At 43.6% G+C, this 20,950-nt stretch overlaps 1 protein-coding gene across 1 annotated transcript; it reads left to right on the forward strand.

The window, feature by feature from the left end:
* Positions 1 to 524: 524 nt before the first annotated feature.
* On the forward strand, positions 525 to 14,081 carry ldlrad2 (low density lipoprotein receptor class A domain containing 2; the record flags this gene model as incomplete). The annotated part of the gene is made up of 5 exons (XM_084543833.1): positions 525 to 594; positions 3,341 to 3,826; positions 4,318 to 4,467; positions 4,641 to 4,781; positions 13,780 to 14,081. The coding sequence occupies 5 exons, from the start codon at positions 525 to 527 to the stop codon at positions 14,079 to 14,081; spliced, it is 1,149 nt and encodes a 382-aa protein (XP_084399959.1).
* Positions 14,082 to 20,950: the final 6,869 nt, after the last annotated feature.

A 20,950-nucleotide genomic window follows, 5' to 3' on the forward strand; every position in this document is an offset into this window, starting at 1 on the left:
CACCCTTCACAGGACAACAGAAAATGAATGAATGAATGAATGAATAAACTGAACAGCAGCTTTAATTAACTATGTTAAGTTTATTTTGGGTTTTTTTTGTTTTTTTTTTTGGGGGGGGGGGGGGGGGGGGGCAAGGAGTTAATTTGGACTTTTTTTAACTAAAGTCAACTTATTAGATTTTACAGTGTAGTTGATTATCTTCAAATCAAGCTACTACGTCTTTAAGTGCAATAGTTTATAATAAACCCTAACCTTAAAGTTATTCACGGAATTTTTTTCTCTGTGACTTGATTGTTGACTGGTTGGTTGTTGTCATGGAGACAGAGGGACACGTGGACAGATAAAGGGGGCAGAATAAAGCGCTCTGCTGCGATCAAACTATCTGGACAGGCATCTGCGCTCTCACACAACCCAGCTGACGCCCGTACGTGGCTCTGCTCCTGTGGACGGATGAGCCACAGTGACTGATGTGATGTCTCCTCTGTGAGCTGACTCTATCGGACTCTGCTCGTCTTTCAGTCCGGATGATGCTCGTGCTCAAGCTGGTGCTCCTACTCCGCCTCATGACCCTCCGCAGCTCGGCCATGGAGACCGGTAAGACTTACGGGACAGATATGTCGACTTGAAGCTCTCCTCACACACTCACATGCAGTGGGTGAGTGAGTGGCTGTTGTTTTGAATAGTCTTCAAGTATGAACTGATGACTGAGAGTAAAGCGCACCGGGACTGTGCCAAGTTAAAGCTGTTTTTGTCTGTGCGTCACTGTGCACGATTTGGACGAGTAGGATGCAGAGACCTGTTGTTATTTCAAGTATAGGGAACAAGTTTTGTAATAAGAGTGGTCTGATGCGTCTTTGCTCCTGTCTAACAAGTAAACAGAATGCTGAATGTGAGTTGAATTTCGTTAGAAATCGTGTTCTAATCATTTTACTTTTGATGTTAAATAAGATGCTGACTTGCATGACTCGTTTAGTCCATTACACTGATTAACTAGCTGGTTTATTGAGTTCTGCCTCTAACGTATTAAAGCAAAACAGGAAACATCATTCATATACACATAGCCTACGTACACAATCTGTATGAATAACATCTGAACTGGGGAAACAAGAGGAAATCTGGAAACCATTTAAGCAATTAATTAAAAAAAGACAAATATAAGGGAGCTTGTATAAGAGGACAGTGCAAGCTATAGGTTACCTAAAATCCAACTTAAAAAGAAATAGGGATGAACTCCAAGGTGGATGCGTCTTGGGGTGTGACAGCTGAGGTGTAAAAATTACACATTAATGTTTTTTTTTTTAGTTCTTAGTATAAGGCAGGTGGGAAAAAGGGGGTTGGTTATTCAATAACAACTTTATTATTTGCTTCATAAGAATTTTGTATTTGTAAAATTAAATTAGGAAAAAAGTACACATAACCTTACCCATAACCTTCAAACAGAAAAATAACAGTGTAAATGTTTGACAGCATTACTTGTGTCATGATGCAGGTTCAGTGCAGATGATCTGAACGATGATCAAACCATTTGCACTGGTTTGTGACCTGATGTACACTCAGGCCTAAAATTAACTTTATGTGTTTATTTAATAAGAATATATTCCAACTTGACAGCTGGGATAGGCTCCAGCAGACCCCCGTGACCCTTAACAGGACTAAACGGGTATAGAAGATGGATGGATGGATATTCCAACTTTCTGACTTCATTAATGAGGTTTTCCATTAAGACAAATTAGAAAATGAGTGTGTCAGCCATGAAATCATTAAGCCTCACTACTGATCAGTCTGGTAGGTGACATTATATAATTATAGATCCCCTCTGAAAACTCACTGCACCAGTTTCTGTTTATACACTTAGTTTGTGTAAAGCAGGACTTTGAAGTGATAAAATAGAAGCCTACACTGTGTTAGGATTAGACATGGATGGACATTGAGGCTGCTGCCCTTTTCCACACAATGCTGTCTCAAAGACATTTCTCTCAACAGTGTGTCACCCAGGATCTTGACCCTAACTTGCCCTCTGGATTTGCTCACTGAACTGATTTCCATTTACAATGATAGTGTTTAGAGTTGAATTTTCAGCTTGTAAAAATCTTTACTGAGGACTTAGCGTCCTCTGGTCACCTATCTTTTCAGCAATGCCCCCTTGAGGTTTTGTATTTGCTTGTTCTGTGAGGAGGGGATCAGCTCTTTCCCACCAACAGGGGCTCCCGGACGCTGGGACATTCCTGGAGGTCAGTGAAGGAGGATCTAGTTGTCTCCCAGGGAGACGGAGCTAATAAACTGCAGGGGTAGTCATAAATTTTCTCATTATTTGGCCTGCAGCCCGGAGGCAGGGGCAGTGGGTGTGACTGGGAGGGGGCTGCTGGAGCCGGGTCTGTCCCAACCATCTGTCGTGGTCCTGCCTGTGGATGGGCTTTGAGCTGCTTCTCAAACTGTCCATCACATGGCAGACCAGCTTTACCTTTACTGTGTGTCTTTGTACATCTAGCAGTGTGCTAAAAGCAAATTACCATTTCATTTAGCTGCTCTTTTTAATAATCCAAGTTATCAGGTTAAAATATTCTTTTTTTTTTGTCATGCACGTAATTGCATGAGTAGTAATAGATTAGAAATTAGAAAAGAAGTTAGTGCATATGAGCAAAATGCCAGAGAAAAGAGAGTAGAGGACATGTGCTCAGTGCATCGTCCCCCAGCAGCCTAGGACTATAGCAGCATAACTATGGGATGGTTCAGTCCAGCCCTAACTATAAGCTTTATCAAAAAGGAAAGTCTTAAGCCTGACCGTAAAAGTAGAGAGGGTGTCTGCCTCATGAACCCAAACTGGGAGCTGGTTCCACAGGAGAGGAGCCTGATAGCTGAAAGCTCTACCTCCCATTCTACTTTTTGAAATTCTAGGAACCACAAGTAGGCCTGCACTTTGAGATGGAAGTGATCTGCTGGGATGATATGGTACAATGAGGTCTTTAAGATATGATGGAGCTAGGCCTTTAAGGGCCTCGGATGTAAGGAGGAGGATTTTAAATTTATTCTGGATTTGACAGGGAGCCAATGAGGAGAAGCTAAAACTGCTAAAACTCTTGTTAATTCCTGTCAATGCTCTTGCTGTGGCATTTTGAATCAGTTGGAGGCTTTTTAAAGAGCTATTTGGAGCCAGACAGTAATGAATTACAGTAATCCAGCCTTGAAGACACAACTGCATGAACTTGTTTTGGGTACTGGGTACATAAAGGGTACAGTACTGAAAAAATACAAGTGAATCAACGTTTTTTTTACTGTTGTATTAAGAGAGGCCCACAGGTCATGTTTTATGTAATGTTGGAGGATTCATTTTCCTTGTCAGTGAACGTGGTGGACTTCTGTGGCCAGACGATCCGGGACGATGGCATGATTGTCAACTCACACCAGGAATCCAAGAAGTACTACTTTGTGACTATAGGGACCGACTGTCACATCACCATGCAGGCCAGCTCTCCAAAAGACAAAGTGCAGTTCCACTTCCGCTTCTTCCTGGTCTACAGCTTGCTTCGAGTGGCTCCTCTGAGCCCTGCCCCTTTCTTCCCAGAGTCCCCTCGTGGCTCCGCCCCTCTCAATGCCAGACTGGAGCCCACCTCTGGTGAAAGTCCCGGGGACCCGTGTCACGCTGGGTCATATGTTCAGTTCTATGACGGTCTAGACAGGAGCTCACCTCCCCTCGGTCCTCCTCTCTGTGGGAAGAGCCCACCGCGGCCTGTCCTTTCCACAGGAAACTACCTGACCCTGAGGCTTGTGACCAGGGGGACTCAGCCCAGGGTTGACTTTGTCGGAGACTTTACCTCATTCAGACTGGGTAAGGAAATGAAAAACACTGGTAACAAGACAGAGCTGTCTCCTGTGTTAGAGAAAGATACAGTTTTTATCCAACCTCAACCCTAGCTGTTTGCCAAACAACACAACTGTCTGTATTTTCTGTGACTCTAGACAAAAGGCAGTATTGGATATATCAGCATCGGGTTTATTGGAATTTACATGATCCTTAGTTACCATTTTGCTTTAGGTAGTTTTGTATATTTGTGTAGTATTTATTGTATTTGGGTAAAGGGAAGTCCAGGTAATGGTAATGCAGGAACTGAATAAACAAACTCATACATATTATAATGAATGGATGGCTCATGTAACAATGTATATGAAAATCTGACTTCATGTGCTGATTAAGAATCCACAAAGGCAATTTCTCTTCAATGTGCTGTAGCTTCTCTTTTAGTTTAATGATTTAAAATTAGGATGCCCAACCTGTTCCTTCCTCTTGCACCTTGACTTAATTGTTATCTTCCTCCTCAGGCTTCAACCAGTCAGAGTGCAGCAGTGAACCCTACTTTTCATGCAAGAATGGGAAGTGTATCCCTCTCAGTCTGGTGTGTGATGAAAAAGGCATCGACAACTGTGGGGATGGAAGCGACCTGGAGGAAAACCTCACTACAGGCTGCAAAGGTCGGTTAAGTGATGGGTTGGTACCATTTCAGCCACTCCTACAAAATCCCTCATTTCTGTCCCACCAGTGTGACGAGAGGATATCTGAGGATTTTGAAATGTTATGGCAAATGTATGGAATGAGGAAATTTAAGCTGATGCAATTTAATTTCCTCAAATCTGTCCTTCATCAGCAGGTCAGCTTTTACCCCCTGAACCTGGACCACCAAAAGCTACCCCAGCCCCAACCACTGTGAATCCTCCCACAGTGCTGATCCCATTACATATGAATTGTGGCATGCCAGACAGCGCTCCCAGTCATGAGTCAGCGACGGGTGAGTGAGTAATTTGCGATAATAAATGTGTATTAATTTGACGAGCACACCAAGTTCTTTCAGACATTACAGATTACGGAAAGGGGAGGGACAACACCTCTTGTTTCTGATTGGACAGAACCCGTGCCAAAACATAAGCTGATGTGATTGGTTGTTTCACTGCCAGTCAAGAAATGTAGACACTGCTGATGATCTTTGAAAGCAGACAACATGTACTGTCCACATTGTGGAAAGAAGTTTGAGTCGTTGCCAAATTTCTGCATGTCTCGTGGAAAGACACTGGCATTATTTAAAGAGACCGAGGAGACGCACGATGAGGACGTAGTAGCCCCGTCTACTCAGTCCTAACTCCTTCAACCGTGCTTTCACGGTTCAGAGGGACATGTTAATGTCATTATGGGTTGAAAGCATATCAAGAATGAGATTATATATATGTCCTCTTTCAAAATATTCCTCTATTAATGTCATCTCGTCCTCCGTTCTTTCCAACGCGGTTTAAAACTCGTGCACGGACACAGCGGAGTAGAAACAGGAAATGGCGTTACACTGTCGGGTTCTGTCCAATCAGAAACAAGGAGTGTTGTCCCCACCCTTTCCATAATCTGTAATGTCGTTGTGTTTTCTGTAATGTCGTTGTGTATTGACCTTCAGTGCCACCGTATAAAACACTGAACACTGGCACTGAAAGTACAAATTGACATTGAAAAGAAAAACTTGAATAATCTCACATTCGCATTGAGACATTTGTATTGAAAAACACTGTAACGGCATTCAAACAAATATTGGAATTAAAAAACGTTACTTTACTACTCTTTTACATTTTTAGGTTTTTCAATGCCACTCCTCAGATCTTTTTAACATGTTTGTCCTTTTTCAGTGGCAGTTTTGTTTTACGATGACCTTCAATACATTCACATTGCATGGTTGTTAATTCAGCCTTTTTCCACATTTCCACACATCTGAATTTGGTAATCTTGAAAACCAATTTTCTGAAGTGTCCGATAGATGTCATGATTAACTCTCTCATGTACTAATTTTCAGCATACAGAAAGTATTTACAGTGCTTCACTTTTCCCACATCTTCTTATGTTAAAGCCTAATCTCAAAATGAATTAAATTCATTTTTTTCCTCAAAATTCAATTCAACACACAACACCCCATAATGACAACATGAAAAAAATATTTTTTGAGATTTTTGCAAATTTATTAAAAATAAAAAATAAATAATCACATGTACATAAGTATTCACAGCCTTTGCTTAATACTTTGTTGATGCAGCCTCAAGTCTTTCTGAATATGCTGGGTGCTTAGGGTCGTTGTCCTGCTGAAAGCTGAACCGTCAGTCCAGTCTGAGGTCAAGAGCGGAGCAGAGGAGCAGATTTTCATCCAGTATGTCTCTGTACATTGCTGACTAGTCTCCCAGTTCCTGCCGCTGAAAAACGTCCCCACAGCATGATGCTGCCACCACCATGCTTCACTGTAGGGATGGTATTGACTTGGTGATGAGCAGTGCCTGATTTCCTCCAAACATGATGCCTGGTATTCACACCAAATCAGCCTTTGTCTCATCAGACCAGGGAATTTTGTTTCTCATGTTCTGAGAGTCCTTCAGGTGCATTTTGCCAAACCTCAGACAGGCTGCCGTGTGCCTTTTACTAAGGGGCGGCTTCCGTCTGGCCACTCTACCATACAGGCATGATTGGTGGATTGCTGCAGAGATGGTTGTCCTTCGGGAAGATTCTCATCTCTCCACAGAGGAATGCTGGAGCTCTGACAGACTGACTATCAGGTTCTTGGTCACCTCCCTGCCTGACTAGGGCCCTTCTCCCCCGATCGCTCTAGACAGCTGGCCAGCTCTAGAAAGAGTCCTGGTGGTTCTGAACGTCTTCCATTTACAGATGATGAAGGCCACTGTGCTCACTGGGACCTTTAAAGCAGCAGAAATCTTTCTGTACCTTTCCCCAGATTTGTGCCTCAAGACAATCCTGTCTCGGAGCTCTACAGACAGTTCCTTTGCCTTAATGCTTGGTTTGTGCTCTGACATGCACTGTCAACTGTGGGACCTATAGACAGATGTGTACCTTTCCAAATCATGTCCAATCAACTGAATTTACCACAGGTGGATTCCATTTAAGCTGTAGAAACATCTCAAGGATGATCAGTGGAAACAGGATGCACATGAGCTTAATTTTGAGCTTCATGGCAAAGGCTGTGAATACTTGTGTACATGTGATTTCTTTTTTTTTTATTATTTTTAATAAATTTGCAAACATTGCAAAGCAATTATTGAATCCATTTTGGGAGAAGGCTGTAACATAGCAAAATGTGGAAAAAGTGAGGCGCTGTAGCCTGGTAGCTGAAACTAACTATCTAATTAGCCAGCTAATGAATCAAGCCTTAGTCTAGCCTTCCACCGAAGCTCCAGTGTGTTGCCGTGGCTAACAGGAACTTGTAGCGTTTATCAAACCGGCACCAAAGTCAAAACTTGAAGTTTAAGTGTTAAGAGGGGTGATACTTTTAAATAAAGTGTGTCAGTTTGAGGTTGGGAGATATTAGTCCACCAATTGAAGTAGGTAATATTTACGTCTCGTTTGACTTTTCCATACGATCAATGTAACGGCAACGTTACAAAGAAGCCAGAGAAGCTGCTTAATGTCTGTTGCTTTTTGGACATCTCTGACAGTAGTTGACAAGCAACATGTGTATGGTTAGATGAGATGATCAAGTACGCAAAGGCGCATAGTAATGCAAGTGGTATTACGCATTCCTGATTTTTTTCGCGCATGTGTACCTGCGAACCAGTTATGTGCACCCCTGCTCATAGGAAGGGCAAAGGTGCTAAGTGGGTGGATGTTCTCCATCATGATGACCAGACTGATGTCGCTGACCTCCTCCTTATCACTGACATCTTAGAGGATAATGAGGACATTCAGTGCTGCTCTTCCTCGCAGGGATTATGAAAAGAAGAAGAGAAAACCTTTCCACACCAAGTCCACACCAGTCAAACAGATGCACACGTCCAGCCTGCAGAGGTTACTACTGAAGGTGTCTGTAGCTCTCTAGAGCCCATGCTAGACAATCATGTCACCAGTGATCCACACTGCAACTATAGGAGGAAAATAAAAGTATAAAAAATACTTACAGTGATGAGTTTACAATACTATTCTGTCACAACTGTGGGATAAAAGAAAACAAGGAAGGCCTTGAAATGTAGGTCTTCCTTGACCTTCTCCAAGAATCAGAGGGACCTGCCTACAGCAGCCACCACCATCATCCATGGAAGCCAGTGGAGCTGGTTGAGGAGTTCAGATCTTCAATAATCTCCTGAAATTCTCCTCCAACACAGCAACGTCTTTACCTCCTGAGGAAACTCAGCTCCTTTGGATTCAGCAAAGACATTCTACAGACTTTTTATTACAGTTATATTGAGAGCATCATCACCTTCTCAATAACCTGCTGGTTCCACTCCATCAGCCTCCACAACAGAAACCGATTGCAGAGCACTGTTTCAGTCTGCTCTAAGATCATAGAAAGATAGATAGAGTCTTTATTGTCCTATAAAGGATATTCTTCTTCACACGTCATTCCATTCCATAAAAGACAGCAGCATTGATGTTAACATCACAGTCTCATACGTATATCACACATCACATATAACAAATAACATATAATATGACACACCATACCCCCCCTCCCCTCTAGTTACCCTCCCTCTTCAACACAGTGCAAGCAAAAGTGGACAGTGCAGACAACATAAACACAAAAGAATAGAGGGGATGGATTATTGTCACTGGAGTTTGTTAAGTGCAGTGATGGCTGAGGGTACAAAACTCTTCTTAAAGTGCGCTTTTTTCCAGTCCAGGGCTCTGTATCAGCGGGCAGATGGGAGTAGGGTGAAAAAACGGTTCAGGGGATGGTCAGGGCTACTTGTTATGGTGCGGGCAAGGCGTGTGGTGGCTGTGTCATTTGCATCAGTGAGACTGGGGGTGGGAAGCTGTATTATCTTGGATGCTATGTGTGAGATTTTAATGAGTTTGTTCTTGCTGGTAACATTTAATATGGTGAAGAAACAGGGGGAACAGTAAAGTAGAAGGGGTTGGATGATGCTTTTGTAGAGTAGCAGAAGGAGGTGGGGGGCAACAGACAGTGATCTTAGTTTGCGTATTACATACAGTCTCTGTTGTGCACGTTTCTGTATGATGGTGACATGTTCATTGAAGTTAAGCTTATTGTCCATGATGAGGCCAAGATATTTGAAAGTGCTGACCTGTTCAACTGGCTGGCCATGGATGGTGATATGGGTGAGTCCAGGGGCTGTTTTTGATGTGTGAATGACCAGTTATTTTGTTTTGTCAATGTTGAGTTGGAGGTAGTTAACAGAGCACCACAGTGCAAAATCTGTGATGGACTGGTGGTAAGCTGTGATGGAACTGTTGTCTGTAAGTAGTCCTGCTATGGCTGTGTCATCTGCATATTTGTAGTAAGTGGTGTTGGGTAGTGAACTCTGGCAGTCATTTGTGTAAAGTGTGTACAGGAAGGGACTGAGTACGCAACCTTGGGGGGCTCCAGTGTTGGTGATGATGGTAGATGATGATGTTGTCCCCATTTTCACCGTCTGTGGCCTGTTGCTTAAAAAGTTATATATCCAGTGGATGAGGAGAGGGGTGACATTCAGGTGCTGTAATTTCTTGATTAGTTGATGGCGCTGGATTGTATTAAATGCAGAGCTGAAGTCAACAAACAGAACTGAGGCGAAGTTATGGGGAGTCTGGAGGTGGTGAAGGAGGGAGTGGAGAAGGCATGCCACTGCGTCCTCTGTCCCTCTTTTCGGCCGGTATGCAAATTGGTATGGGTCCAGTTGTGTGCTCACTGTTGGTAGGATGAGGTGCAGTATGATTTTCTCCATGCATTTCATCACTATTGGGGTGAGTGCGACTGGACGGAAGTGGTTGGGCTCTGAGGGGCGTGGTTTCTTGGGTACAGGTGTGATGGTTGATGTTTTCCAGAGGGTGGGTATTGCTGTCCTGTAGGATTCCCAGAAGATGGAGTGGATGATGGGGGAGAGCTCCATGGCACAGCACTTCAGCACCTTTGCCGGGATGCCGTCTGGCCCTGGTGCCTTGCCAACTTTGCACCTGGCCAGCTGCCGCTGAACCTCTTCCTCTGTGAAGGGCGGGTGGTGAGGTTCCTGAGGGGGGAGGGTTCTGAGAAATTCCTCACAGGTGGGGGTGTGGTCTTGGGTGTCGAACCGGTTGAAGAAACTGTTCAGGGTGTTTGCATTATGTAGAGGGTCCGGACTTGGCCTGTGATGTTGATTATGTTCTTGACCTGTAAGTTTTTTGATTCTCTGGAATGCTTGTTTTGTGTTCATGTTGCTAAACTCCTGCTCCAGTTTGTTTTTATATTGCATTTTGGCTCTGATAATGTCATTCTTTACTTGTCTGTTGAGTATTTTGAGAGTGGACCAGTCCTTTTTCCTAAATGCTGTCTGTTTTTCTTTAAGTGCATGTTTTATGTGGGGGGTAATCCAGGGTTTGGAGTTTGGGTATCTTTTGACAGTTCTGGTGGGGATGGTGGTGTGGATACAGAACTTGATGTACTCAGTGATGGTGGATACCCTCTCGTCCAAGGTGCCCTGAAAAATGTCCCAGTCTGTGCAGGCTAGAGAGCCCTGGAGTTGCTGAATAGCGTCCTCCGACCGTAGGGTGGCGCTGTAGGTTGTTGGTTTGATTCGTTTCAGTTCCGGTTTGTACTGCGGGAGGAGGAAGATGACGTTGTGGTCAGAGAAACCAAGTGGCGGAAAGGCATGTGCGGTAAAGGCACTGGCAACATTGCCATAGCACAAGTCAATAATGTTCTCTTTCCTCGTTGGAACATCCACGAACTGGTGGAAGGATGGCAGAACATCGCTGAGCCTACAGTTGTTAAAATCACCCAGTATAAACACCGGAGCCTCCGGGTAGGCGGCCAGCATGGTGTTAGCGTTGTCGGCTACCAGCTCTGCTGCTACCCTAGCGTTGGCATTTGGGCAGATGTACACACAGGTGACAACCACCGTCTGGAATTCTCTGGGGAGGTGGAAGGGACGCAGGCTCACGGTCATCATCTCCACATCTGGTGTGCAAACCTTGTTATGGATCTTGATGTTATCACACCATCTGTTGTTGACGTAGATGCAGATCCCACCACCTCTCACTTTGCCTGACTGATGGGTCCTGTCAGCTCTTAGGATGGTGAAGGGATCAAGACTGACCTCGGGCTCTGGGACCTCTTCGTCCAGCCAGGTTTCAGTGAGCGCGATGATGCAGGCGTCCCTGTAGCCTCTCTCCATGGAGCACTTAGCGTGCAGCAGGTCCATTTTGTTCCTGAGCAAACGAACGTTCGCTAATATGATGGAAGGGAGAGGGGGTCTGAAGGGACGCTTCCGGAGTCTAGTTCTTACGCCTCCTCGTCTGCCTCTTCGCCTTGGTTTAATCTCCGGTGGGAGTGCAACTGGTGGTTTTTGCTGGCAGAGTGCAGAGGATCGGAGCTGAAGGAGATCCGCCCGGCTGTAGGTGAGTGGTCTCTGGTCACTGGTTAGTAATGCCAGCGCCAGGTTGTTGTTTTGAATAATCCACGATGTTATGAGCGCGATTGCGATGAGTGTGTTTAGATCCCTCATTCTTGACAATCCGTAGAACGACGAGTGGATAAGACGTAGACACTAGCGAGAAACTTCACGAGACAAACGCTAGACACACTGGTACAAACAAACCGACGGTAGACAGAGACGTGACGCCGCCATGGAACATTGACTGACGTGTGTCGTCGCAGCAGAGCACGCGCCGTTAGATACGTTAGATATCATTGACCTGCCTGTAAGAACTCTTGCTCACATTCGCGACCAACAGACACTCAACTTAGCAGAAAAAAATCACCAAAGACCCCTCACACGTCCTCTACTCAGCATTCCAGTGGCTCCCCTCTGGACGACGGCTCCGCTGTCCCGCCTGCAGAACTCAGAGGAGAAAGGCCACCTTCGTCCCCAAAGCCATCCTCCTCCTAAACTCCTCCCCACACACTCACTCAATCTGACTCTTCTCCAGCACACACACAGCCATAGCACCCTTGCCCCCCACCTCTATACTCCCAGGAACTGCCCAGGAACATTCCTCACCTTTTTTAAAATATATTTTTATTTTTATTTTATTTTGTTTTTATATTTATTACCCATTCTACCTCGACAATAACTTGTAAATGTATAATCCCTGCAACTACTGTTTACTGTTTACATTTGCACTTTAGTCCCTTTACTCCTACAGTCGGTTTACGTTCTCCATGGACATTCTGGATAGTTAAAACATTTGTGGCATGGTAACTTGTATATACTTTGTATTTGTTCTATTTTTGGTTTTTGCTCCTTAAAATGTCTGTACTTGCACGTTAAGCTGCTCACTTGTGCCTTAAATTGCCCCCCGGGACAAATAAAGTCTGAATCAGTGTCTTGCTCAAGGAGAGGGTTGCGTGGGCATGCTTCAGCAACCAGGCTCTGTTCGGTCCGTCCCTAACCCCATGCCCATTTTTGGAGTATCCGAGTATGGTCCTTCTAAGAAGATCTCCAACAGAATCAATAACTTCTCCTCCTTCGACCATTGTGAGTCACAAAAAAAATTCAAAACATTAACGGGGACGATTTGCTTCTGCAGCTAGCAACAGATGGACATGAACCTCTAGCTTGGCTTAAACGGAGCGGCTCTTTGACCGTCCAATCAGAGGACGCGAAAACGCTGACACTACCATAGGCCACAGAGAAGGCCTAAGAATACCAACTTGAAATGCGATTGGTTAAAGGAACGGCATCATTACAATGTGTTTCTTTGACTCCGGCAACACGTGATGGCTGAAATACGATTGGATAAAAGCTCTAATGCAAAGTTACACTGCCAGAAGCACCGCAGCTGAGAGACAGACAAGCCATAACATGAAAAGAATAGGCTATTGGGAATAATTTAATAAGATTAATGTAAATCAGTGATTTTGATAAAGTTTAGGCCAGCAGAGAAGGCTTTGCTGGCCATGACGGCCGCCACTGGTATATATAATCATTGGTTTCTGCTCAAACGACTTTCATTTCTACTTAAATGCCTTCCGTTTCCACTAAAACAACTTCCTTTTCTACTCAAATTTGACATGTGTATGTGAGAGCATTTTGACGTGTGTATATGAGTCTAATTCTGAATAATGTCCCTTATGGCCCTTCATAGGAACGGCTCCTCTAAAGTGAAGCCAAAGCAAGTAAAGCTCCACTGGGTACTCCGGCTTCCTCCCACCGTCCAAAGACATGCCGGTTAGGTTAATTGGTGATTCTAAATTTGCCGTAGGTGTGAGTGTGAATGGTTGTCTGTCTCTCTGTGTTAGCCCTGTGATAGACTGGAGACCTGTCCAGGGTGTACCCCGCCTCTTGCCCGATGGGATAGGCTCCAGCCACCCTGCGACCCTTCACAGGACAAGCGGTTACAGAAGATGAATGAATGAATGAATGAATAAACAAGCAGGATGTGACATTATGATCAATACTACTTGCCATGTCAACCACTCCGTAAAGCGGTCCGTACGACCGTGCGAGACATAAATAATAAATAAGTACAGAGTATAATCCAACTTTTCTTTGTAACTGCTGGAAGTAGAGCAGAGCGCAGTATTAATCAAATGAAAAAGTGATAATGTGGCTTCACGTGGGTCCACTTTCGAACATACTGCGCAGAATCTGGCTCCAAACTCACAAGATGGTGCCGCTTGTATCCCCGGGAAACAAGCATCAGTTTGGATAATGCAAGGAAGTGGAAATACGTTGTCTATATTTATATACAGTCTATGATTCAAACCCTAAAAATGTAAGAAATGTCAGTTCTTCATACTGTAAGTCACTAGCACTGAGTAGGTGTTTCCCACTCTTAATTATGATTTTAAATATAGCTGTCAAATAAAATAAAATGTATTTTGCTCCTTGTATTTCCAGATTCCCCTGCCTCTCTGTCCCTGTTGGTTCTCTATATCATCCTAGGTGTGGTGGCGGGTGGCATAGTGCTCTGTTGGTGCTGTTGGTCACCTGGCTGGTTCCTGTGGCGCATCAGCATCTGTCGTTTCTTACCCTGCTGCAACTCGGCCTGCGCCTCCTGCCACTTCTGCACTCGTAGTTGTACCCATAGCAAGGAGCACCGTCTGGCAAAAGTCACCCCACACACACCAGTCAATGGGACAATCGGCGCGGCAGCCACTGCCAACAGCACTGAGGAAAACATTACCACAGCTGCTGTGTAGAGAAAGACTTTCCAACTGATCAGTTTATGCATAAATGTGGGTACAGTATGCTAATACTGAGCTGTGACTATTGGTGGACATGACCATGTGTCTTTTTAGTGCAGGTTTGACCGACGTGGTCCAGAATGCAATGCTGAGCAGAGCTGAAGGGGTGTGTTTGATGAACATTCTGTACTATGGTTTGTGTGCTTTAAATGTGATACTGCAGGTGGTGAGACTGCTGTTTATGTTGCTATGAGATGGTAATGCAGGGTCCAATTTGACTATGGATTGTATCAAAATATAATACAATCTGAAAGCGGTTCTTATACCTCTTGTGGAATATTTTTCTAGATAATGGCGGCATTCTGTTGGAAGGACCACTTGTGAAATCTGAGTAATAGGTCAGTTTTTCGAACAGATAATGAAGAGTTTAATCATATGCTGATATCTTACTTGTAGACATTCTGTATTCACTCTTACACAAAACAAATTAGTCCTGCAGTGAAACTACACTTCTAGATTATAATGTTGACCAAAAATTCTTAGTGGATGCCTGCTGAGGCAGCAACCCCAGAGTCACCCACATAGTGACAACAGCTGTTCTCCCTTCTCTCCCTCTCGCTTCAAACTCTATTGCCAGCACTCCTCTGTTTTTCACTGTATAAGCCAATGTCAGCTTGTTTTGCCAGTGTGCAATGCTTGTGTGAAGCTATATATTGAAGCTGTATATTGAAGCTTATAAGAACAAACTCAAAGTCTTGGAAAGTATCTACAGGAGGTTTTTGTCAACTCTATTTTTCTAATATACCTATTATGTCTCGTGTTTTTAGACATGGTTGCAGTAGTACTCGAGCAACAGCAATGCTGTGTTTTGTGGCAGGTCAATTGGTCCATCACTTTAGTCTGAACAGGAATATCTAGACACCACTGAAAGGATTGCCAATGGAATTTTGTGTAGATATCAACAGTACACAGATGGTTAACCCTACCAACTTTTGAGCTCTATCACACCTTCACATTTGTGGTTTTCACTGAACTGTATTTATTATAGACCATTATCATTATATTTGGTACACCCATTTATGTTCCCCATCAACAAACTGTGAAACTTCGGTGATGTGTATGTGACGGCCAACTTGTTCCTTTGTTTTGCGCACTGACTCCTATCATATATATCCAAAAAAGCAGGGCTAAGACAAAGGCAGCTACTGGTGGACTGCTGAATCCTGACCTGAAGAACTCAGCTCTGCTGTGCTGAGTCATGCGTTTGTGAAGGGGTTGTTTTGTTTCCTCACTGTACAAGACCTGAGTATCAGAGAAACTCAGGGGAATTTTCATGAAATATTTTCAAATGAAATAATTTCATGATACTTGGCAGAAACAGCCTAAAACAGAGGAATGTCGTTTATGCAGTTCAGTGCAATGAGGAATCTTCCGACTTGACAATATTGATGATCTCTTGATTTTCATTGATTTCAATTATTCTGATTTGTTAGTTTATTTTCAAAATGAGAGCCTCAACTGTCATTTAGTTTTATGCTTACATTTGCATGGTGGTGAATTTTCACATTATTCCTGCCAAATGCCAGCTGTACCAGTGACATTATGGATAAACACTGTGCCGCTGTGAGCATGTTAGCATGCTGACTTAAACATTTAACTCTAAGCACTGCTGAACCCACTTACAGTCGCACAGCATCACTGGCATGATTGCAGTCTCTTGTTTTGATGCCAAGTTTGCTGAGAATTGGATGAACGGGCTAGGAGGAGTTTATTTTGCTTTGAGGTGCAATTGTTTCAAAATGGTGGAACAAAAATGGGCGTGGCCTAGTCCATTAGAACCAGGGCTACGTAAGGAATTAGACGGAGAAAGAATTTTGTTTGTAGGGCACACAGTTCTCGAGATATGAGCCAAAACGTAAATTGGCTTATTATAGCGCCACCTAGCTGTAGGCATGTGTATTGACACCTTGGCAAAGTGAAATGCTATGACTTCTACCAAGTTACCAGGTTTGATGCCTTTCGCCCTCGCAGTTTGTCCTGGGCAGACACTAAGCAGAAAATTAAGTCGAAGAAGAATAAAAATTGGAAGAAAAACAATAGGGATCCTGCGGACCCTATGAACAGTGTCTACGGGCTTACAGTTTGATTTGTTTGTGTGAATCATACAAGTACTTGGCAAAAGAAATGAGTGTATGAACTTAACTAAACACTTGCAGTGAGGTGAAAATATGCAGACTGTGTCCTCTGAGCAGATTCCTGTTCTCTCACAGGCTTTATGTACAGTAAAGAGTACAGTAACTTCAAGCCCTTGTCTTTTTCCCCCTTGGATTGATGTTTTGTTGGGGGGGGGTCATGTGTACACCAAGCAAACTTTCTTTGTGGCGTCCTCTAGATGAAGTAGCTCCCTAACCTTTCCTTATTCTGATACACTGCGTGTTGTGTAACCACATCATACAGGGCCCACTCACCGTCTTTTAAGAGATTTTGACTTGTGTCCTGGGTAAGGCATAAGACCCTATGCCTAAGCAAATACTGCATTTCTTACCCTCAGGTTGCCAGGCTGCAACGCACTAAGTTTCTAAATGTCTTTATCCGTCTTGCTTTCTTCAGCGGCTGTACAGGTATACACGTGCATCTCTACGCCCATCAGACAACACACACAAAAGCAGCCATCCACTGAATAAACACACACTCATACATGCACGTGTGTCACTCTGTGTGGAAGGTCAACACTCCACCTGGATGTTTGTGCATGTTCTCACCTCTGACTGTAAAGCACATTTAACTACTACTAATATTGTGTAGGTCTCCCTCATGCCTTCAAAACAGGCATACTCTGACTCATCAGAGGATGGACATGGGCTTTCTGAGGGTGTCCTGGCAACAGAATGTTGTTTGTGGGGGCCTTTGGGTCCTATGGGTGGAGGGGAGGGGCCTCTGTGAATCAGGCTTGTTCCAGAGCATCCCAGATACTTACAATGTGGGATCTAATGAATTTGGAGGCCAGTTTAACAAATCAACTCATGTTTTTTGAGTTGTTCCTAAAGTGTTTTTGTGTGTGTGCCTGTTTCAGGCTGCATCCTGCTGGGGATGGCTGCTGCCATCAAGGAGTGTCATTGCTATGGGGTGGGGGTGCCTGGTCTGGTCTAGGTGGGTGGTACCTGTCAAGTAACATCCACACCAATGAATGCCAGTTCCAAAAGTTTCCCACCAGAACACTGAATTGTGTTACCAGAAAATGTTATTCACCTTACCTGTCAGTGGTTTTAATGTTGTGGTTGATCGATGTATGTGTAAGTTTGTTCCAGCTTTTTATTAAATCAATAAAATAAAGTGTCACCCTTTTTCCTTTAATTGCTCTTCTCTTTTCAAACATAAATTAAGGTTACACATCACTTAGGCCTAAAAGCTGCAATAGTCAGTATTTCTATATTCAAGAATGGATCCAATGTAAAAAGTCAGAGGAGTCTGTAACGTGGCGTTGGAGAGAAGCTTAGTCACGATTGCTAGCAACATGCTTCAGCATGAATAAAGTTGCAAGGCAGGAGACGAAGTGGAGGGATTTCCACACAATTCATTTATTAAACACAGATAAGGACCACATAAAGCCAGGTCCCACGGCATATTCTACAACACTCACGGACAATAAAACAGTCATGGCTTGTAGCCTCCACCAGCATCCACATTACGGAGGTTAAAAAAAAAAGAGACAGATGCAAGTGTGATACTTGCCGTACTAAGCGGTGAAAACAAAGGAGGCGCCACCCTGTGGCGTAAACTGTTAATGCAATATGTAATACTGACAGTTACAAGTCACTCACTAGAAGTTATGCATCCACAAAGACTCCTCTACCAACTTTGCACTAAACCACAACTCACTGTTTTCCTCCTAGATTTGTAACACAGCTCAGTAGTTAAAAGGAGACAGACACAATCACAGACTATGGAACATCTGGCATATTACTCCAAAAAAAAAAAAAAAAAAAAACTCATGTACTCAGATTGCGTTGGACAGTTCTTAATCCAGTTTTAATAGTTTCTACAATCTCCTTAGATGTTTTCTCTGCTTGATGCATGCCAATGATTTGACCCTTCTTAAACAGACTAACATCTTCTCCACGACCACAGGATGTGTCTTTAGACATGGTTGTTGAAGAAATGAGAAGCTACTCATTGCATCAGTTGGGGTTAAATAACTTGTTGTCAGCTGAAAGATAATCACCCATGCAGTAATTATCCAATTGGAGGCTCCTACCTGTTTGCTTAGTTAAATCCAGGTGGAGACTTTTTTTTGGCCAGGCTGTGTATCTTGAGAGAGCATCAGTTGCTCCCGTATCATTGGCATAGTTGTTTCCTGTGTCCATTTAAGACAACACCAAAGAATAATATAAATAAATTAAAAATAGTGTACCCAAAATCCCTCCTTTCCTTCCTCAAGTAACTGTGGTGTGTTTGGATACGTCTACAAATAAGATATAAACCAGTTCAGAACCATTCCAGATGGTCCAACATGTTTTAATTTGTTTGAGGGGGCTCAGAGGCAGCAGGTTTAGAGCCTGACACACACCATCACACAAACTATTCTTAGGCTGAAGACTATCTTGTTGACCCAGGATTGTATGGGCCTCCCACTCGTGTGTGTTCACGTGTCAGGTGGAAGTGTTCCTTTGTTGCCATTTTATCTCACTGAGGCCTGCTGCTGCTGGGTCTCTTTATTAGTGTTTCTTGTGAAACATCCTGTGACCCTGTAAACCCTGCAGTCGGCCGTTAAAACAGTACTAAAGTGTCATGGCTGTGAGTTTTGGATGTTTTCTGTAATGTTGTCTTGTGTTTCCTGCTTTATTTTGTAATCAGTTTTCCTGTTGGATTTAATTGATCAATTAATTGATTCACCTCACCTCACCTGTCTTGCCTCGTGTCTTTTTTTCTGCGTGCTCCTCCCCTCATTGGTCTCACCTGTCTCTTGTTATTTCATCACGTCGTCCTTGATGTTACCTCTGTTTATCCTACCGTTCATGTCCTTGTGTTTCCATGAGTTCTCGTCTTGGTTTTGGTCGTCACCTGTGTTTGGAGTTGTCTTTTTTGGATAGCCTGCCTTTCCTGCAGCGTCTTTTGTTACCAAGTTGGTAACTTTTTATTAAAGTAATTCTGCATCCTGCATATGGGTCCTACCTTGCCAGAACCCACAAAACCCACAAAGTGTATCCAGCTGAGTATCTCAGATTAACACAGACTGCCCCTTGGTACTGTCATTGGGGCTAAAGGCGGGGTCCACCCTGGACAGGTCTCCAGTCTATCACAGGGCTAACACAGAGAGACACTCACACCTACGGCCAATTTAGAATCACCAATGAACCTAACCAGCATGTCTTTGGACGGTGGGAGGAAGCTGGAGAACCTGGAGAGAACCCACGCAGACACAGGTTGTCATACTGTCATGGTTTTGTGATTAGTCTTCCTGGGTTTCTGTTTCCTGTTTTATTTTGTTAAGTTCTTGGTTTCCTGCTTTGCGTTGCTGCCTGTGTTGTCCCCTTTCGATTGATTCATTGATTTCTCCGTGTGTGCTCTGTATTGATTTGTTTCATCTGTGTCTCATCACCCCTCTGTCCCCTGTGTGTATATACGGCCCGGCCTTCCCCTTTGTTCTCTGTCACGTCGTTCCATCAAGGGGTTAGCGGGCGGGTAAGAGCCAAATGCAGGACAGAGTGGGCTGAATCAGGAGTTAGCGACAGAAGTATATAATGAAAAAATAAGACAAATCAGAAAGCGCTGCAGAGACGGCAGGTATTCCAAACTTGACGAGACCAAAACTAATGACCGTTGTGTGAGTATGTGTAATTTCAGGATATTGTTGGGTGCCAGAGGGTGGAGGTGGACTCTGAGCGGTCAGAAGAAGGGACTGCAATGCCCATACAACGCTTCCTTTTAGTCTAATGCAATTCAGCATGTGATATATCCAGCAGGGTGCTGGAACATTGTCTGGCTGGTTCAAAATATAGAACATAATGGTACTATCACAGTTGTGTAATACAGGCACATACATTAAGTCATGCTAGTTTTTTTTTATTATTATTTTTACGTAGCAGATCTTTCACTGACTGGTCAGAGCCCCGGTGCCCTTTTTGCATTTTAGCATGGCAATACATTTAAATAGAAGATATAAATCACTTATTTTGACAGTATCATTAAACTGTTGATTTAAAGGACGGAGTAATCAGTGTGGTGCTTGCAGGAGTCAGTCCAGCAAAACCAGACTTAAACAAATAATAATAAATAACAAGTTTCATGTAAAAAGACTTTATATTTACAGTATTTACACATAATACAATATTTACAATAACCCTGGAGTTTGGTTAGAGTGTCCATTCAGATTGATCCAGCAGACACCAGGTGGTGCTGCACACCAGTTTACCACAGACAGAAAGACGTAACACCTCCTGCCTTCTGGTGCTCCTCTGGAACTTAAGTCTTTCCCTTCGTTTTCTAAACTTGTTGCAGCAGAAGAATGCTCAACAGAACTGAGTACAAAACCATTGCTGTGCTATCTCGTTCTCTGACGACAGGCCCATCACAAAGTCTCTCTTCCATGTTACCTAGACCTATGACGCGTGCCCAATTCATACATTCTGACAGCACGCAAATGTACTATCATTAACATGCACCATGGAATAGCAGCTTAAACACTTCTCATTCATTCTGACTGTGTGTACTGTGTGCAGCAGGAGTATTCCCCCAATAAATATCTCAAGTGACTTTGGTTTTAAGTAGCGTGCAGACGGTTGGCCATGCTTCGTGGGCTGGATTCATGAGTCTTGGAGAGGGTCGTGCTCTGGGTCTTGATTTCATTTTCACAAGCAAGGTCCTCCTCCTCCTCCTCCTCCTCT

This window comes from Chelon labrosus, assembly GCF_963514085.1.
Source record: "Chelon labrosus genome assembly, chromosome: 4".
Classification (NCBI taxonomy): Eukaryota; Metazoa; Chordata; class Actinopteri; order Mugiliformes; family Mugilidae; genus Chelon; species Chelon labrosus.